The following is a 16,494-nucleotide window of genomic DNA, read 5'->3' as shown; positions in this document are numbered from 1 at the left end:
AATCTATAGGGTTACATCAAGACTAGAATAATCCCTGTAATAGCGAGTGGGAATTTTAGGGATAATCTAGGGACATCCTTATGATTTAAGGACAAACACAATATACCGAGCCCTAGTCGGTGTGATCATGGTCCATCCTAAGTCAACAAAAATTTTAAGAGGTATATGAATACTCTTCTTTTAACTTGAAGAAGGTAAGCTCTTCCTAGACTTTGTCACACTAGATTCTTACCCGCTCACTCCAAGTAAATATTGTCTCTTTCCGCTCTCCATTTCAAGTTTCTCCTTTAAGTTTTTGAACGTGTCTGTTAGAGAAATGTTTTCATACCCTTGTAAAGAATGCTTCGTTTCCCTTTCCGACCGACGTGGGATCTCACAATCCACCCCCTTCGTGGCCCAACGTCCTTACTAGCACTCGTTCCTCTGTCCAATCAACGTGGAATTTCACAATTCACCCTCCTTCAAGGCCAGCGTCCTCGTTGGCACACCACCTATTGTCCACCCACTTTGTGGCTCAACGTCTTCACTAGCACACCGTCCAATATCCAATACCCTTCAAGGCTCAGTGTCCTCGCTGGCACACCGTCCCATATCCATCCTAATTTGAACTCATCTGAAAAGAAGTCAACAAGAATTTTAAGAGGTCGTATGAATACACACTAGATTCTTACTAGCTGAGCGATAGTAGATATTGTCCTTTTTGAGCTTTCCATTTCAAGTTTCTTCTTTAGATTTTTAAACGTGTATGTTAGAGAGATGTTTCCACACTCTTATAAAGAATGCTTCGTTTCCCTCTCCAACCGATGTGAGATCTCACAATCCACCCCCTTCGGGGCCCAACGTCCTCGTTGGCACACCGTCGATGTCCACTTCCTTCGGAGCTCAGCGTCTTCACTAGCACACTGTCCATTATCCCACCCCCCTTCAAGGCTCAGTGTCCTCGCTGCCACACTGCCCAATCTCTCCTCTCCAACCGATGTGGGATCTCACCGTTACTATCTAAGTTGAGATATAAAGATTTAACCTTTACATTCAAAGATAATTACACGCCATAAATTTTTCAATTTACATCTAACCATTATCAAGAGACGGTCACGCTACAACGATTTCATCAAATAATTCCTCGTATGCAACAAAAATCAATTACATGTTTGAATTCATATTCATATTAAATGTGTTCTTAGAGCATTAAATCCAAAAGCATAGCCAAAGTTTGGTTGTGGTTCAATAATAATAAGGCAGCTTCTGAAAAAAGGTGAAGTGAAAGGTTGATAGAATCCAGCGTTGCGGTTGTGTCAAAAAGTGGGTGCTTGGCTTCTGCACCAAAACGTACATTCTGCATAAACGTTAAATCCCATTCTCTATTATTCAAAAGAAATTCAAAAGCAAAAGAACATAATTTTCTTTGAAGAAACTAATGATTCTTCTTCGCCCATAAACAAAACTAAACTCTTTCATTCATTTATATTCCCTTCGATCTCTTCCTTGTTCTTCACCTCTTTCATTCAATACAATCAAAATGAGTACACAAATTTGGGGTTTGGTGGCCCTTTTTCTGCTGCAATCTTTCCTTATGGGTATGTGTTTTTTCTTTCTGAAAACGACATTTTTGTGTCGTTTTTGCTTCATGTGTTCTTGTTTTCTATCTGGGTGTGTTTTTTTTCTTTTTTTTTCTCGCTAGAAACTCCATTTTTGTGTCGTTTTTGCTTCAAATGCTCTTGATTTCTATCTGGATATGTGTTTTTTTCACTAGAAACTTCATTTTTGTGTCGTTTTTGCTTCAAATGCTCTTATTTTCCATCTGGGTATGTTTGTTTTCTCTTAAAAACTCCATTTTTGCTTCAAATGCTCTTGTTTTCTATCTGGGTATGTTTTTTTCTCATAAAAACTCCATTTTTATGCCATTTTTGCTTCAAATGCTCTCGTTTTCTATCTGGGTATGTTTTTTTTCTCATAAAAACTCCATTTTTATGCCATTTTTGCTTCAAATGCTCTCGTTTTCTATCTGGGTATGTTTTTTTCTCATAAAAACTCCATTTTTATGCCATTTTTGCTTCAAATGCTCTGGTTTTCCATCTGGGTATATTTTTTTTTCTGATAAAAACTCCATTTTTTATGTCATTTTTGCTTCAAAATCTCTCATTTTCTATCTGGGTATGCTTTTTTCTCGTTAAAAACTCCATTTTTATGCCATTTTTGCTTCAAGCACTCTCATTTTTCATCTGGGTGTGTTTTTTTCTCGCTAGAAACTCAATTTTGTGTCATTTTTGCTTCAAATGCTCTTATTTTCCATCTGGGTATGTTTTTTTCTCACTAAAAACTCCATTTTCATGCCATTTTTGCTTCAAACACACTCATTTTCCATCTGGGTATGTTTTTATCTTCATCTCATTCTCAAATCAAGAGAAAACCCAGCACGTGTCTTCATCTAAATACCTCTATTTCCCCCTAACATTCTCGCAAATCTTTGTTCTCATTCTTTACTTCCTTCAAAACAGGGGAAGCAATGGCGACGGCGGTGGCGGTGGAGAAGGCAGAGGCGTCAATGCCAATGACAACATGGTCGCCGCCGGAAGGGAACACGACGTTCTTGGACGGAACTTCGTGGTGCGTGGCTAAGCCAGGAGTGTCCCAGATCGATCTACAAAACGCGTTGGACTGGGCGTGCGGATTGGGGAAGGCCGACTGCAGAGCCATCCAAAAGGGAGGGCGTTGCTATCAACCGGACACTCTGTTTTCTCATGCCTCTTATGCGTTTAATAGCTATTATCAACAGAATGGAAACTCTGATATTGCTTGCAACTTTGGTGGCTCTGCTACTTTAACCAAAAGAGATCCAAGTAATATCCTAATCTCTTTTCTCGATCCGTTTTAATTTAGTTTCGGTCGTGTTTTTTCGAGATAAAATTCTCTTTTATTTCGAGTCGAAATGTTTTAACTACTTAACTAGTCGGTATATACATGTGAATGTGAATGTTCTAACCTTTAATCATCATTTTTCGATTACTTTTCTTTATTGCATGCATCCAAAGAAAATGAATATATATATATATATATATGTGAAATCTCACGTCCCTTAGAAAAAGAACGAAACATTATTTGTAAGAGTGTGGAAACTTCTCAGGAGTCGAAAGCAAAAGTCTAAAGAGAATAATATCTATTGGATGAAAGTCACACGTAAGCTGATTTAGATAATGATAATGGGTTTATAATCAAGGAATACTCTCCCTATGGAAATGAGGCATTTTAGGGAAGTCGAAAGCAAAGCTATAAGAGCTAAATGCTTGAAGTAGATAACATCGTACCATTGTCGAGAGTCGTGTTCATTTAACAATATCTACTCGTGGTGAACTTAGATGGCTACCATTGATTTATTTTATAGTCTAAAAGATCTAATAATATTCCTCATTACAACGCCTTTTGTGTTTACAGGTTATGGGAAATGTGACTATTCAGCATCGAGGTATTTTTATTTCACATGAAATTTAAGAATACTAATAATACTAAAAAAATCTTAATTTTTTCCGTTTAATTTCTAAATTTTTAAATTTATATCTATTTGATTTATAAATTCTCTAAATTTTAAAAATATATACTAAATTTCACTATTTAATAAGTTCTTCGCGATTTATTAATTATAAATTTTAAATATATAGAAAATTTATGGCCCATTATTACAAATTTTAAAGCACAAAGACTAAACTCGAGAAATTTTGAAAGTGTAGGGATCAAATAGTAAAAGTTTAAAGTATGAGGACTAACTTGCAATTTAATATAAAATAATAATTTTTTTTTTTTTTTTATGGCGGTCAGGTCAACGAGCTCAGCACGTTCAAAGTGGAAGAAGAATGGAAGGCATGCGTGGCTGAAATTGGTTGGTGGGATTTTGATGGTTATGAATTTAAATTTATTTTAATAATAAATAGGGAGGGACTTAAATGCAAAGGGAAAGGAGGGAGGGACTTAAATGCAAAGGGAAAGGAGGGAGGGGTTTATTAGCAATATTTTGTAATGTAAATTTTTAATTTAGGTTACTTTTATTCTTCTCTTTGTCGATGGTTTAAGAATCTAGGCAGCCCTCCCCCTTTCAACATTATTCTTATTTACTTTTTATTATTATTATTATTATTATTATTATTTTTAATAATTTTTGCCAATTCTTCTCTTCGTTGATTAGCTACTTCTTTATTTTCAAATGATTTTTTTAGAGAATAAAAAATATTTTTAAATTAATTATAATTTTTTTTTTCATAATTTCTTACTATTTTAGTGGAATAATTGAGAGTGAAAAATAAAAAAAATAAAAAACATTTTAATAGACATTGAAGCCCAAAAGTTTGGAGAGTACAAAGAGGACAATATCTGCTAACGATAGAGCTGGGTTGTTACAAATGGTATCAGAGCCAGCACCGGACAATGTGTCAACCTTCTCGCTGTTCCCTGAAGGGGGTAGACATGAGGCAATGTGCCAGTAAGGACACTGGACCCCAAAGGGGATGGATTTGGTGGCAGTCCCACGTCGATTGGAGAAAGGAACGTGTGTCAGCAAGGACGTTGAGCCCCGAAGGGGGGTGGTGTCTACTGATTGGGTCTTGAATTAGGGAGTCGAAATTCATTTTGAGTTACGGAAAGGAGGAAGATACATTATATATGGACTCATGAAAGTATCTGAGTGCTCAAGCGTTCAATCACAATTATATTGAATGGATAATTGGCTTTTTTTTTATTTGAATCTTAAAAAAAGGAATTTCTTTCTTTTCGTGTAATAGGTCATCCCACGAAACAAAACAAAAAACATGAAAGAATGAAGCAGAATGAACGAGAAGCGTCGGAGTATTTTAGTTATAGGTTCTATAGGAACTGGACGATCCTATTTGGTCAAATACCTAGCGACAAACTCCTAGCGCTCACCTTTTTTGTCTGGGTGAAGGCGGCGGGGCTCGCTTAACCGGATACACGGAATTGGGATCTCGCACCACTTGCTTACTTAACTGATTAAGGTTCAACTTTTAGTTGATACGATACCTCTCTAAGACAAGACCGAATTTTTGTTGATGTGGTAATAAGAGAGTCTCTTCCCTCATATGCACAACGCGGTGTAAGGGTGGTGGGTTTTAGTGGGCATAGGTTGTAGTTCCTTTTCCAGGATCGTTACCTGGGCAAATTTTATATAAATGAAAAAAATTATATTTAATTTCTATAAGTTATTTTATTTTTATTAAGTGGAATTATTCAAATAATTTTAGTTAATTAAATTTCATTCATTAATAAGGTTATTCAGAATAATATGATTTAATATTTTTAATAGTAAATAATTAGTTATAAATTATTTTAGATGAGATAATTTTATAAATATAATATAATATAATTATGATAATTTATTAATATTTTAGTATATTAGGCTATAAAAATTGCTAATAAATAATTTTAGTAAATTAGGCTATAATGGTAATTTTCTAGGCCCCTCCTTTCTAGTCGGGCGAGCATTCTCCCTCTATAGCTATACTAAGGTTCAAACTTAAGCACAAAGAGTTCTACTAGAAATCAATTCATCCTCTTGCCCGACAAAGCTATAATATGTTGGGTTTTATGTCCTAAAACTCATAGTTTGTATACAAAAACATATTCTATTTTCAATAAAGTTATTATTGTTGTTTATTCAGTAAAGATTGTTATTGAATAAAGTGAACTTTACGATCATTAATCTAAATCCAATAAACTAAGAACATTCTGGCTATAGTATGATTACTTGAACTATATGTAGAGACATAAGAGTGGATCAAGTTCAAGTATATAGTCAAAATGATCTATAGTATAAGGATAAGGCTGAGTACCTTATTCTGGGGACACTATGGATGCGGCCCACTTTTGTATATGATATAAACAATGTGATCACTAAATTGTACATGTGGAGACATGTGAGTGGGGGCGTCCTATGCAATGAGTATTGCATAAGATCGGACCATGAAGAAAACCACTCTCACTTTATAATGTCGTTTACTGTTGAGACTGATTTTCTTTTCATTCGATAACCTAGGTAACTCGGTTTTAATCCTGAGCTAACCATGAACTCCTGTTTATTCGGAATTATCCTTAGATTTGCATGGGTGAGAGTGGCTCTAGTTCGCCGACTCAACAGGCCTCCCATTTCAGGGGTAAGACTGGGTGAATGGCTGGGGACGTGGGGTGCAAGACGGAATTCACTTCTACCCACTTTTAGGGATAGAAGAGAGGTAGTTCCCTTAAGCACTGACTCCAGGTCTTGAACAAGGGGCCTCACCCTCTCATGCATTAGCGAGGGATTCGGTTTACTGGTTGGACCACAAACCAATTGTTTATTAGAGGATCAGTGAGACATAAGGAACAAGAAGTAACTTCAGGGGTAAAACGGTAAATTGACCCAGCTCTAGTTACGAACAACCTGTGAAGGATCGACTTACTAATCATGGTTATATCAGATGGACAGAAATATATCTATAGTGAGGGGAGTGCAACTACTAGGCTATAGTGGAGTGTCCTAGTAGTTAACGAATGTTGGTTAACCAGGTTAATGAGTTTAATCGGTTAATCTTGAATCGTTGGAGCCCATGATCTATAGGTCCATTAGGTCCCTCTGCTAGCTCATATCGGACTAAACCATAGAACAGTGTGACGAGTGAGTTCGAAGTGTTCGAATTCAAATTAGGGAATATGCGTTACATATATACGATATATTTAACCGCAATTTTATTTTATTTACGAAATAAACGAAAAGAGAGAATCTGAGATATTTAAATAAGATTTAAATATCTTAATCAATTATGTGTCGGAATTGACTGGGATTGGCATTTGAATTAATATTAAATATTAATTAAATAGTTTAATTAATTATTTAATGTTACTTTAATTTGAAATTCATTATTCAAATTAATTGTTGAATTAAAATGAAGAAAGTCAAAATGTTGACTTTCATCTAATTAAAATGAAGAAAGTCAAAATGTTGACTTTCATCTAATGGAAAAATCATGTTAGTGGAATTTTGAGGTGTCAAAATTTGGTTTAACCAAACTAGCATGCTTGCCGAATAAACCCCACAATTTGAGTGGAATTTTGAGTGTCAAAATTTGGTTAACTCAAACATGCATGCTTGCCACATAATCCCAAACATTTGAGTGGAATTTTAAGTGTCAAAATTTGGTGATCTCAAATTTACATGAACATGCAAACATGACTCTTTAAATAGAGTGATTATGGTGCATGGAAGGTCTTCTTCTTCTTGGTGAAAAACCTTGAGAAAAACCTCTAAAAAACACTCTCTTCACATATACAAAATCCCTCCCAAGTTTAGTCACTCACCGAATTCCACAATCCTAAGGCCGGAGGATAGTGGAGAAGACACTAGTGGTAGTTCGAAACCGGTTCGTGAGGAAAAATGAGTTTGAACTACAAAAGGTTAGTATCGAAACTCATTAAGTTTTAATACTTATGAACATGCTAGTTATTTACTATAATTAATGTTCTAAAAGTGCCTAAGATCCAAATTGCTTCCGCATGTATTATATTAACACCATCATAACATCGTTTGGTAGTAATCACTCGTATGCATCAAGATGTTTTTTGGCTCGTTAGTCTTCCCTTCCATGGCGTTATCTACACTATACGACAGTGTCACGAGATTTCGCAACCGTTCGTCTCCTTCTCGTTTTCAGTGTTTCAGTGTTTTGTGTTTTGGTGGGCAAACGAGGAAGTTGGACTTAGTGAGAGGGGGACGGACGTGTCCTTGGAAGAGGTTGCTCGAGAATTTCGGTGAGTCATCGAAATTCTCGGGGTTGGCGGCGACTGGTCTATAGATATATATATATAGTTTTATTATTATTATTATTATTTTTAACTATTGATCTCGTTGATGGAAGAAAGCAAGTCATCCGGGAGAAAGTGAGAAATTTGAAATTAAGGTTGAGTTAACAGTTAAGTATTTAAAGTTTCTCAACTTTAGTGTCCACATGAATATTGATTTCAATGAAGCAGCGTAACCACAAACCTACTAGATGAATTCTGTTGCTCATCAAATTTTAGGAGAAGGCTCGATATGACATGATAAGGTTATGTGTGAAATTTGGTGACCATTCGGTTATGATAACAGGATAAACCAAGGGTAGATGTAAAATGACTAAAATACCCATATAATTATGTACGGCTGGCTTATGACCAAAATAACCTCTAAATGGCATAAAATTTGATGAAAAGCCTTATGTCATGGTTTAAATGGATTATAAAAAGTTACAAAGTCATTGGAATACGTTGAGGATTTAAAACAAGATTTTGAGTGGTAAATGACTAAAATACCCTTATGAGAATTCTAAGATGTTTTCAAGACTCTAGAAGACTCAAAATACTACATAAATTTATATGAGACACGTTTATGATATTAAGGGTAAGTACGCGAGATTTTAAGGGGATCGGGACAACTTTAGAATGTGAACCAAGAGGAAAAGTACGAAACTACCCTTCAAGACACTTCTTAAGAAATCAAGGTTTTTATGAATACCAAGTGACAAGATACTAGTGAAAGATTTATGCATGCAAAGATATGATTATGACTCATATGGATTAGGGTGTACTTGTTAATAATTTTTACTTAGTTGTGCTTCAAGACATAACAAAGAACTCTTAGAACTAGAACCTGAGATATTCTAATAACCTCCCGGTGAGAGGTGCAACATGGTCCGATGACACAGACTACGTTGTAGGGAATACATGAAGCCCTGGGTGTAGGTACTCAGACAATGTTGCAAGGGCGCATGAAGCACTGGACATAGGTACGTGATTGTATCACACGAAACGCATGAAGCCTTGGATGCAAGTATTAGACTATGTCGCGGGGAACACACGAAGCCTCGCGCATAGGTCAAGATTGAGTTGTTCAATGAGTATAGGACCCCACAAGTCTCTTAGAGGGAGTGTCTAAGTGTTTAGAACTCAGAACTTCGGACCAATATATTCGCTACAAAACTAGGCACCAAAAGGGGTCAATCCTATAAAAAAAAATGTTAAAAGAAGAAAGCAAGTCACCTTGATGGAAATGGAGAAAGTTGTATTCGAGATTTTCTAGCATTAGTATTGACACCTTAGTGTTTTCAATTGAGCGCATTAACTTTGATAAGAGGATATGATCCGGCCATGCAGCTATTTATTGAATATAAGGAACTCATCAAGGTATGCTTGAAGGTGACCTCAATGAACGACATACTAAAATTTGGACGAAACTGTAAGCTAAGTTCAAGTTTCATCGGACCTTTCAATATTCTACATTGGATCAAACTAGTGACATACAAATCAACACTACCATCGTCCCTCTTCGCAATGCATAACATATGTCCCGTATCCATGCTTCACAAATACTAGACTGACTTGATGTACGTTCTAGGCTATAAACATCTCTAGATAGACAAGGACCCATGTTATGATGTAATAACCCTCGTAAAATAAGAACTAAATAAAAAAAGTTATGTTTTTTTAAACAACCATTCCCAAACTTCCCTCCTCTGATGGGTCGTCCCTTCTTTCAAATATCTCTACTCAACCAACCCTCAAAAGAATGTATTATTGAATTATCGGAACAAAATATTAAGAATCAATTAAAATTGGTCAAGTACTTACGAACAAAATATTAAAAAAAATTAACGAGGAAGAAATAAAAGAAGAAAATTTAGGAAGTGTTAAACTATTTTAAATAGGTTGTATTAAAATAATATTATAATAAACCATATTTGGATGGTAAGATCCAAACTGCATGAAATATTATTGACATATTTTTTTTTATATAAGTTCTACTACCATACTACCAAACACAATTGAGAAACAATGAAAACATGAAATTTAATTTTTATCGAGGAAATTAATTGAATACTCAAAATAGGTGAAGTCTCGACATAAGTGAGAAGGATGAAAGCAAACAAATTTAGAGCTAGATAGAAGTTTGGCTAAGGCTAACCAAGTAAGTGGCCTTAATATTGGCTTGATCGGAAGACTTGACTTATGTATGACAACGCATGCCTAGTGGCCCTTGCACGTGTCATTTATGCTTTATGTACTATGATGATATGATGATATAATAATGTTATATGATGATATGATGATGATGATATAATGACATAATGACATGATGATATAATGACATGATGACAGAGATGATGCATGATAACATGATGATGTAAAATGCATGATGATGATATGACTTAATATGATGATATTCATATTAAGATGATCTGCATGCACTAAATGTCATAATGCACTATGATGAAGAGTTTTCTAAGACACAACCCTAAACGGTAATGATGATGAACGTATGAAGGCCAATGCATGCATGTTACCTAGAGGAATATGTGAATGATGTATAGGGTTGTGTCATAAGAACGATTTAAGATGAAAAATATAGGGACCTCATGCATATTGTGTGTTCATATACATCAAGTTACTTCCCCATTCATGATGATGAGTACAGACTCGTACATTATGATGATGATCATCATCATGCCTTGAATAATATTCAAATGTTTACTGGCCTCTAAACTTCTGGTTACGGACAACTAGCCCGACTATAATGTGCCCAGGGGGTGGGAACCGCCTGGGGACTCACGCTCGCACATGTGGGTCGTGCGTAGGGAGGTACTACCCATTCAATTTTGTTTGAACTGGAGCGCACCTCTCTGATGGTTTTAATAATAGGTCCCTAATCATGAGTTGCATGTGTTTGCATTTCATGACCCCAATAAAGAGGTCACTTACGGAGTATTCCTTAAAATACTTAAGTCGTGTGCTACTTCTATTGTTCAAGTACAGGCAATGCACCTCTGTACGGCTAATGACAACATTGCAAGTAAAGACCATAGCACACAGAAACATTGTTTATAAGGATGTAAGGTACATGTGTTTTAAAACTGTACGCTAATACATAACTAGTCAAAGCATACAATTTCTGCAAACTGTGGAATTGAACTGTTATATCTATCATTTTGAATAATGATATTTGCCTGAATAAATGAACAAAAGAATGTGCCATTTTTTCCATTTTTATTAAATAACATATACAAATTAACGAAATGATTAATTTTTTTTTTTTACTATAAAGTTAAAAGACTAAAGTAAAATACTTGAACAAAACTTAATTTGTGATATTCTAGTCTAGTCGTTTAAGCCCTAAAATGCTCATACGTCATATTTTATATTTTTTTCCGAATAAAGTTTAGACTTAAAATCAATATATATTAGAAATTTTCCCGTCCCACAATCATAAATTTATTGAAACAAATCTATACATTTGATATAAACTCGATTACACGTAATTCACAATGGTCAAGAGGTCCTTTTTTCTAAGACGTTTTTGTTCGAGAAAAGTATGGTCAACATGTCAATATATACATACATACGTACATATATACGAAGAAGTCACGTGACATGCACAATACTTTAATTAATCAATCAATCAATTAATTAATTAATTAATTAGTATGTGCAATATCTAGTTTCGGAATTTTGAATTTCTTTTCTTTTTTATTTTCTTTTTTGTTTGATTATTATTTTTTTAAATTAATCATTCCAATTTCCAGGCGTAAAGAAAAAGGCAGAAATCCGCCAGGTGAGACGAGTTCATGCTCCGAGTCGAGTAATAAACACTGCCGTCCTCGCTCCCCTCCGGACCACCGCCGACGCCGACGCCGCGGCCGCTGCCTTCCTTATCGCTCTCACACTCGGGTGGGCCGGGTTTGAAAATGAACAACCCATGACCCGTACCCGGAGTACTAAACAGCCAATCGTGAACGTCCCACAGGACTTGAACCGACTGCTTGTTAACCACAACCGTCTGATTGCCCCGGAATTTCCACTGCAAATTCTTGACCTGAACCATCACAACCCCATCGATACTGATCCACATCTCGGGATCTTTCGCACCGGAAGCGGAAATCTCCACCACAATGTCGCATTCCTTCCGACGTTCATCGAATCTCGCTCTCGTAGCGAAGCATTTCTTCGCGAAAACGTTCTCCTTCTTGTAAATCAAAAGTGCTTCCACAAGCGCAGGTCTCGATTTCGTCCGTTTGTAAGCCTTTTTCTTGTAATCGCCTAAGAGCAAGACGACCTCCTCATCAGCAACCAAGGCGACGTAGAAATCAGAGCAAGGCTCAGGACCGGTGGAGAATTTGGCGGAACGGACATCCCAATAGATATCGATTTGATTACCGTCTAATTCTAGGGATTTGAAACCTTTCTTGCTCCAAAATTGCCAAGGCTTGATGTCGATCTTGTAATTACAATGGAAATCGCCTTCGAGAGTTGAGATTGTGATGGTTAGAGTATGATTCATCAAATTCTTGCACCAGAGGACGGTGACGTTGCGCCAGAATCCGGAGATATTTGCCTGGTAGAAGCAGGTGACGGTACTCTGAGCGGTTTTGTTGGTGATTGGCTCTTCGGTGATTCTCTCGGCTAATGGAGGCGGATTGGTGAGGGAATGGGAGCGCATTGAGCGGCTAAAAGGCATGGTTGGGAGAGGGAAAAGCTTGCATGGAGGAGGAGGCGGCGGCGGAGAAGATTCATTCAACCGGGATTGAGGCTGGATTTTGGGGGAATGTGAGAAAGGGAAGGTTAGGGTTTTTTGTGGAGAGAAATTCTGAGGGTTAAAGGAGGAGAAGAAGGAGGTTAGCGAGAGGACGGGGAGGGAGGGGGAACGAAGATTGACAGCTGTTTTTTTAATATTTTTTATTCTTTTTTTATCCATTCCCATCCTTTAAAAAAATAAAAAATAAAAAATTAAAAATAAAAAATAAATTCTATTTTCCCACCTTTTACCTACCTTTTTCACCCTCTTTTGTTTTTCCCCTTCCAACCCACAATTTAAAATAAAAATTAAAAGTTGGAACAGGGGCGTACACGGGTTGGATTGGAGAGAATTTTTAGACCGACTAAAAAATTCGAGTGAGTTGGTTTCTACCACCCGAAAGAATTGCGTGTCCGTTCTTGATTCAGTTCAATTTGGTCGTTTCGTTGTTAATTATATATACTTTTTTTCTTAATTATTCAAAATACTTTTTTTCTTTTAATTCGTAATAATAGCTAAAATCTCATACAATCAAACATTGTAACACCCTAATTTTCTTATTTCGTACATATTTTAAATATATATATGCAAAAATTTTCATAATAACACTTTTAAAATGAAGTCTTGGACTTACCCATTTAATTAAAAAATGAGAAATTTGAAATAACGGTCTTTTAACGTGACATATAAAGAAAACCGCCTCTTAACTACTAAATGTAAAACAATGCATTTTACTGTCCCATCTTGACTTCTGTGACTTTTATAACATTCACCGTCATCCGTGCATGAGAGTTTTACCTTTACATGAAAAATATAAGAGTAGCACATTACTTAAGTATTTTAAGATATATTCAGTCAGTTACCCACTGGTGGGGTCAGTAATGTAATCACACATATAGGGTCAGTAATGCAATTACACATATAACGTGATTGAGATATATCTTTTAAAACAGCAACATGATCTTGGACTCTTCCCAGTTTCGGGCAAGGTTGGATATACGGTACTTCCCCACATGGTCCACGTAAACACACATGGACCCACTAGGCGGGCTCGTATACGTACCCCTTGGGTCCGACTTGGTCGAACACGTTACACGTCGTTGGACACCACAGAAAAGGAAATTTCTGCATGATATCACGACGAACATAAATATTGAAGGTACGCATCCATACTAACATAACATAACGAAGAAGTATTTCGGTACACATGACATATATACATGCATGAGGTCCCATGATTTACATTCATAACATAACATTAACATCATTCTCTTTCTCATTTCATCCCTGACCTATTACATATATGCATTATGTATACATGACAATCATCACATAATCTATCACATAGCTTTACATGACATTTATAACATTTCATTTCATTCATAACATGGTGTAATGGATATCACATGCATACATAACATAACAGTCAATACATATAGCACATAAGCATAGCGTAAAATAATATGGTGCATGCATAGGCCACAAGACATGCACTATCATACATCATTCAATTATCTAACTCTAATAGTAAGGTCAGTTACTTGGTTGTCCTTAGCCGAAATTCCTAATTACTTTGTAGCTGCTTCAAGACTGTACTTCAGTGTTTAATTTCATCTATGACAATCCATATCACATACTTAGGACATATCCGCATCTTAATCTAGCTAAACATGATGATTATATCTAATATAAGTTATGAGTAAACGGGAGTCATACTGACCTCGATTGCCTTTGATAAGGTAAGAAATGGCTTTAAGAGGGTTGGAAACTTCGATAACGGTATAGTTTGAATTTGAACTGACCTAAATAATTTTAATATGTGAATTGAAAATTCAAACCTTGAAAAGACCATCCAATCTCTGAATTGGATCGGAGTTATTCGAACAAAATTAGGTTACATTGATCAATTGTTTTAGTCAGTTGAAATTTGAGTTAAGGGATCTTCATTTTCGAGAACTTCAGAACCAGCCTACTTCTCTTTTCAAAATGGAATTACGTAACTAACGTAATATATTTTATAAAATTTTATTCCGTTCAGGTCAACTCGAGGTTTTGTCAAATGAACTAGTGACCGAACCGAATCTATTCACGTTGATAAAAATTAACCCAACTCAACTCCTATAATTCAGGTGTGTTCAATTGGAATGGTCTGGTTCAATGTAGACCCCGGGAGAATAATAACCAAATAATTAATTTTTTTTTTTTTTTTGTGTGATTGTGACACGTGGCAAATACTTATGGAGATGAAGTGATTCTTTGCCCGGACTATTGAACCACGGGCATCAGCGCTGCCATTGCCCAATAAACCTCGAAAAACCGACGTGAAGCGCAAGCGGCAAGGGTTAGGGTAGGCTTTTGCAGACGGAACAATCGCAGAGGCCATTATAGAGGTCGAAGATGAGCGTCTGGAACTATGTCGTCACCGCTCACAAGCCCACCAACGTCACTCATTCCTGCGTCGGCAACTTCACCGGTCCACAGGAGCTCAACCTCATTATAGCGTATGTCCCCTTTTTCCTCCGCCTCCGTGATCGAACTTTTCTCGGTCTCTAATCCTTCCATTTGCGTGCTCTTGAAATGTTTGTTTTTGGATTGCGTGTTGTTCGTGAATGTTCCTTCCTTAATCTGTTGTTTTTTTTTTCTCCACCAAGTTCGATTTCGTTTTTCCGGTTAGTTGTTACTTTGATTTTTAGGAGTTCTCTTGTGCTGATACTCGAACGAGGACCTAGGGTTTTCTTTCAGTCTTTAGGATTGTATGGAAATTGGTAATTGTCCAAGCTACTCCGAATTATGTTCTTTTTTACCCTTGGAACATCAAATTGGGCAGAATAAGTTTAGGGGTTTAGGTTCTTAATCTCTTGGCTCGTTGATTTTCGCTAATGCACCTTTGTTCATCATTTTTACAATGAATTCCTTCTCCATCTGGTCCGGTCTATTTTGTCGTCGTACATTTACGGTATGTACACGATAAGCCGTTTATGTTTTATGGTTTAGTGATTATATGTTGAGAATGGAACGACCACTACAGATGCTTCAGATTATGGTTCCGGGGTTCATCCTACTTCATTTCATTGTTGTATAAGTTTACTTATTGTTGTTGTAATTTAATTTATGCTATGCAATGCTGATGAATTTATTCACACCTAAATCTGGGTCTCAGGAAATGTACCCGTATTGAAATTCATTTGCTCACTGCTCAAGGCTTACAGGTATTACCTTTCTTTCTCTTGCTTTTGATTCATCTTTTATGATTTTAATTATGGGGAACTGAAGAAGTTTCAGTTTTAGGGGTTTTAGATTTTCTTTTTCTTCTTTTTGGCTTTGAAATTTTATTTTAAATCTATTTTTAGATATTCTCATTTATCTTAGTTTGAAGTTGAATAGGCTGTGAAATTTTCTTTTTCTTCTTTTTGGCTTTGAAATTTTATTTCCTTATACATCTATTTTCAGATATGCTCATTTATCTTAGTTTGAAGTTGAATAGGTTATGTAAATAGCATTCTAGTCGATGTAAGTAAGTTTATATCTTCGTCTAGTTATCAATAATTGACCGCAATGCAAGAATTGAAAACTCCGAATGGTTATTATTTTGAAGTTATATTCCTTGGTTTGGTCATGCCTCACTAGCAACATCTGCCTTGCAGCCTATGTTGGATGTTCCAATATATGGGAGGATTGCAACATTGGAACTTTTTCGCCCTCATGTGAGCTATATCTTTTCCAAGCCCCAGTAACCAAACTTAATTGTATTTTCCCCCCCTTCTTTTCGTGATTTTATTTCCCATGTATTAAATAGGGTGAAGCACAAGATTTTCTTTTCATAGCAACTGAGCGGTACAAGTTCTGTGTTCTTCAATGGGATACCGAGAGTTCTGAGCTTATTACAAGGTTCAAGTACTTCAACAGTTGTTTTTTCT

The 16,494-nt window shown here is 36.1% G+C and overlaps 3 protein-coding genes across 3 annotated transcripts in view; 2 read left to right on the top strand and 1 right to left on the bottom strand.

The window, feature by feature from the left end:
- The first annotated feature begins 1,381 nt into the window (after positions 1–1,381).
- Positions 1,382–4,045, top strand: LOC111802403 (glucan endo-1,3-beta-glucosidase 13-like). The gene is made up of 4 exons (XM_023686751.1): positions 1,382–1,577; positions 2,499–2,840; positions 3,433–3,463; positions 3,814–4,045. The coding sequence occupies exons 1-4, from the start codon at positions 1,520–1,522 to the stop codon at positions 3,914–3,916; spliced, it is 534 nt and encodes a 177-aa protein (XP_023542519.1). The 5' UTR covers positions 1,382–1,519; the 3' UTR covers positions 3,917–4,045.
- Positions 4,046–11,282: 7,237 nt separating this feature from the next.
- LOC111802263 lies at positions 11,283–12,705 on the bottom strand. The gene has a single exon (XM_023686563.1). It carries the CDS (start codon positions 12,518–12,520, stop codon positions 11,573–11,575), a length of 948 nt encoding a protein of 315 aa, XP_023542331.1. The 5' UTR covers positions 12,521–12,705; the 3' UTR covers positions 11,283–11,572.
- Positions 12,706–14,850: 2,145 nt separating this feature from the next.
- LOC111801684 (DNA damage-binding protein 1) overlaps positions 14,851–16,494 on the top strand; it is a 14,522-nt gene continuing 12,878 nt past the window's right edge. The window contains exons 1-4 of the mRNA XM_023685785.1: positions 14,851–15,078; positions 15,738–15,786; positions 16,222–16,281; positions 16,374–16,465. Of these exons, the coding sequence (XP_023541553.1) occupies positions 14,975–15,078; positions 15,738–15,786; positions 16,222–16,281; positions 16,374–16,465 (305 nt within the window). The 5' untranslated portion in view covers positions 14,851–14,974. The remainder of the gene's footprint in view (positions 15,079–15,737; positions 15,787–16,221; positions 16,282–16,373; positions 16,466–16,494) is intronic.

The sequence above is a fragment of the Cucurbita pepo genome, chromosome LG09 (genome assembly GCF_002806865.2).
Source record: "Cucurbita pepo subsp. pepo cultivar mu-cu-16 chromosome LG09, ASM280686v2, whole genome shotgun sequence".
NCBI classification, from domain to species: Eukaryota; Viridiplantae; Streptophyta; class Magnoliopsida; order Cucurbitales; family Cucurbitaceae; genus Cucurbita; species Cucurbita pepo.
This window is presented reverse-complemented; position numbering and strand designations above follow the sequence as displayed.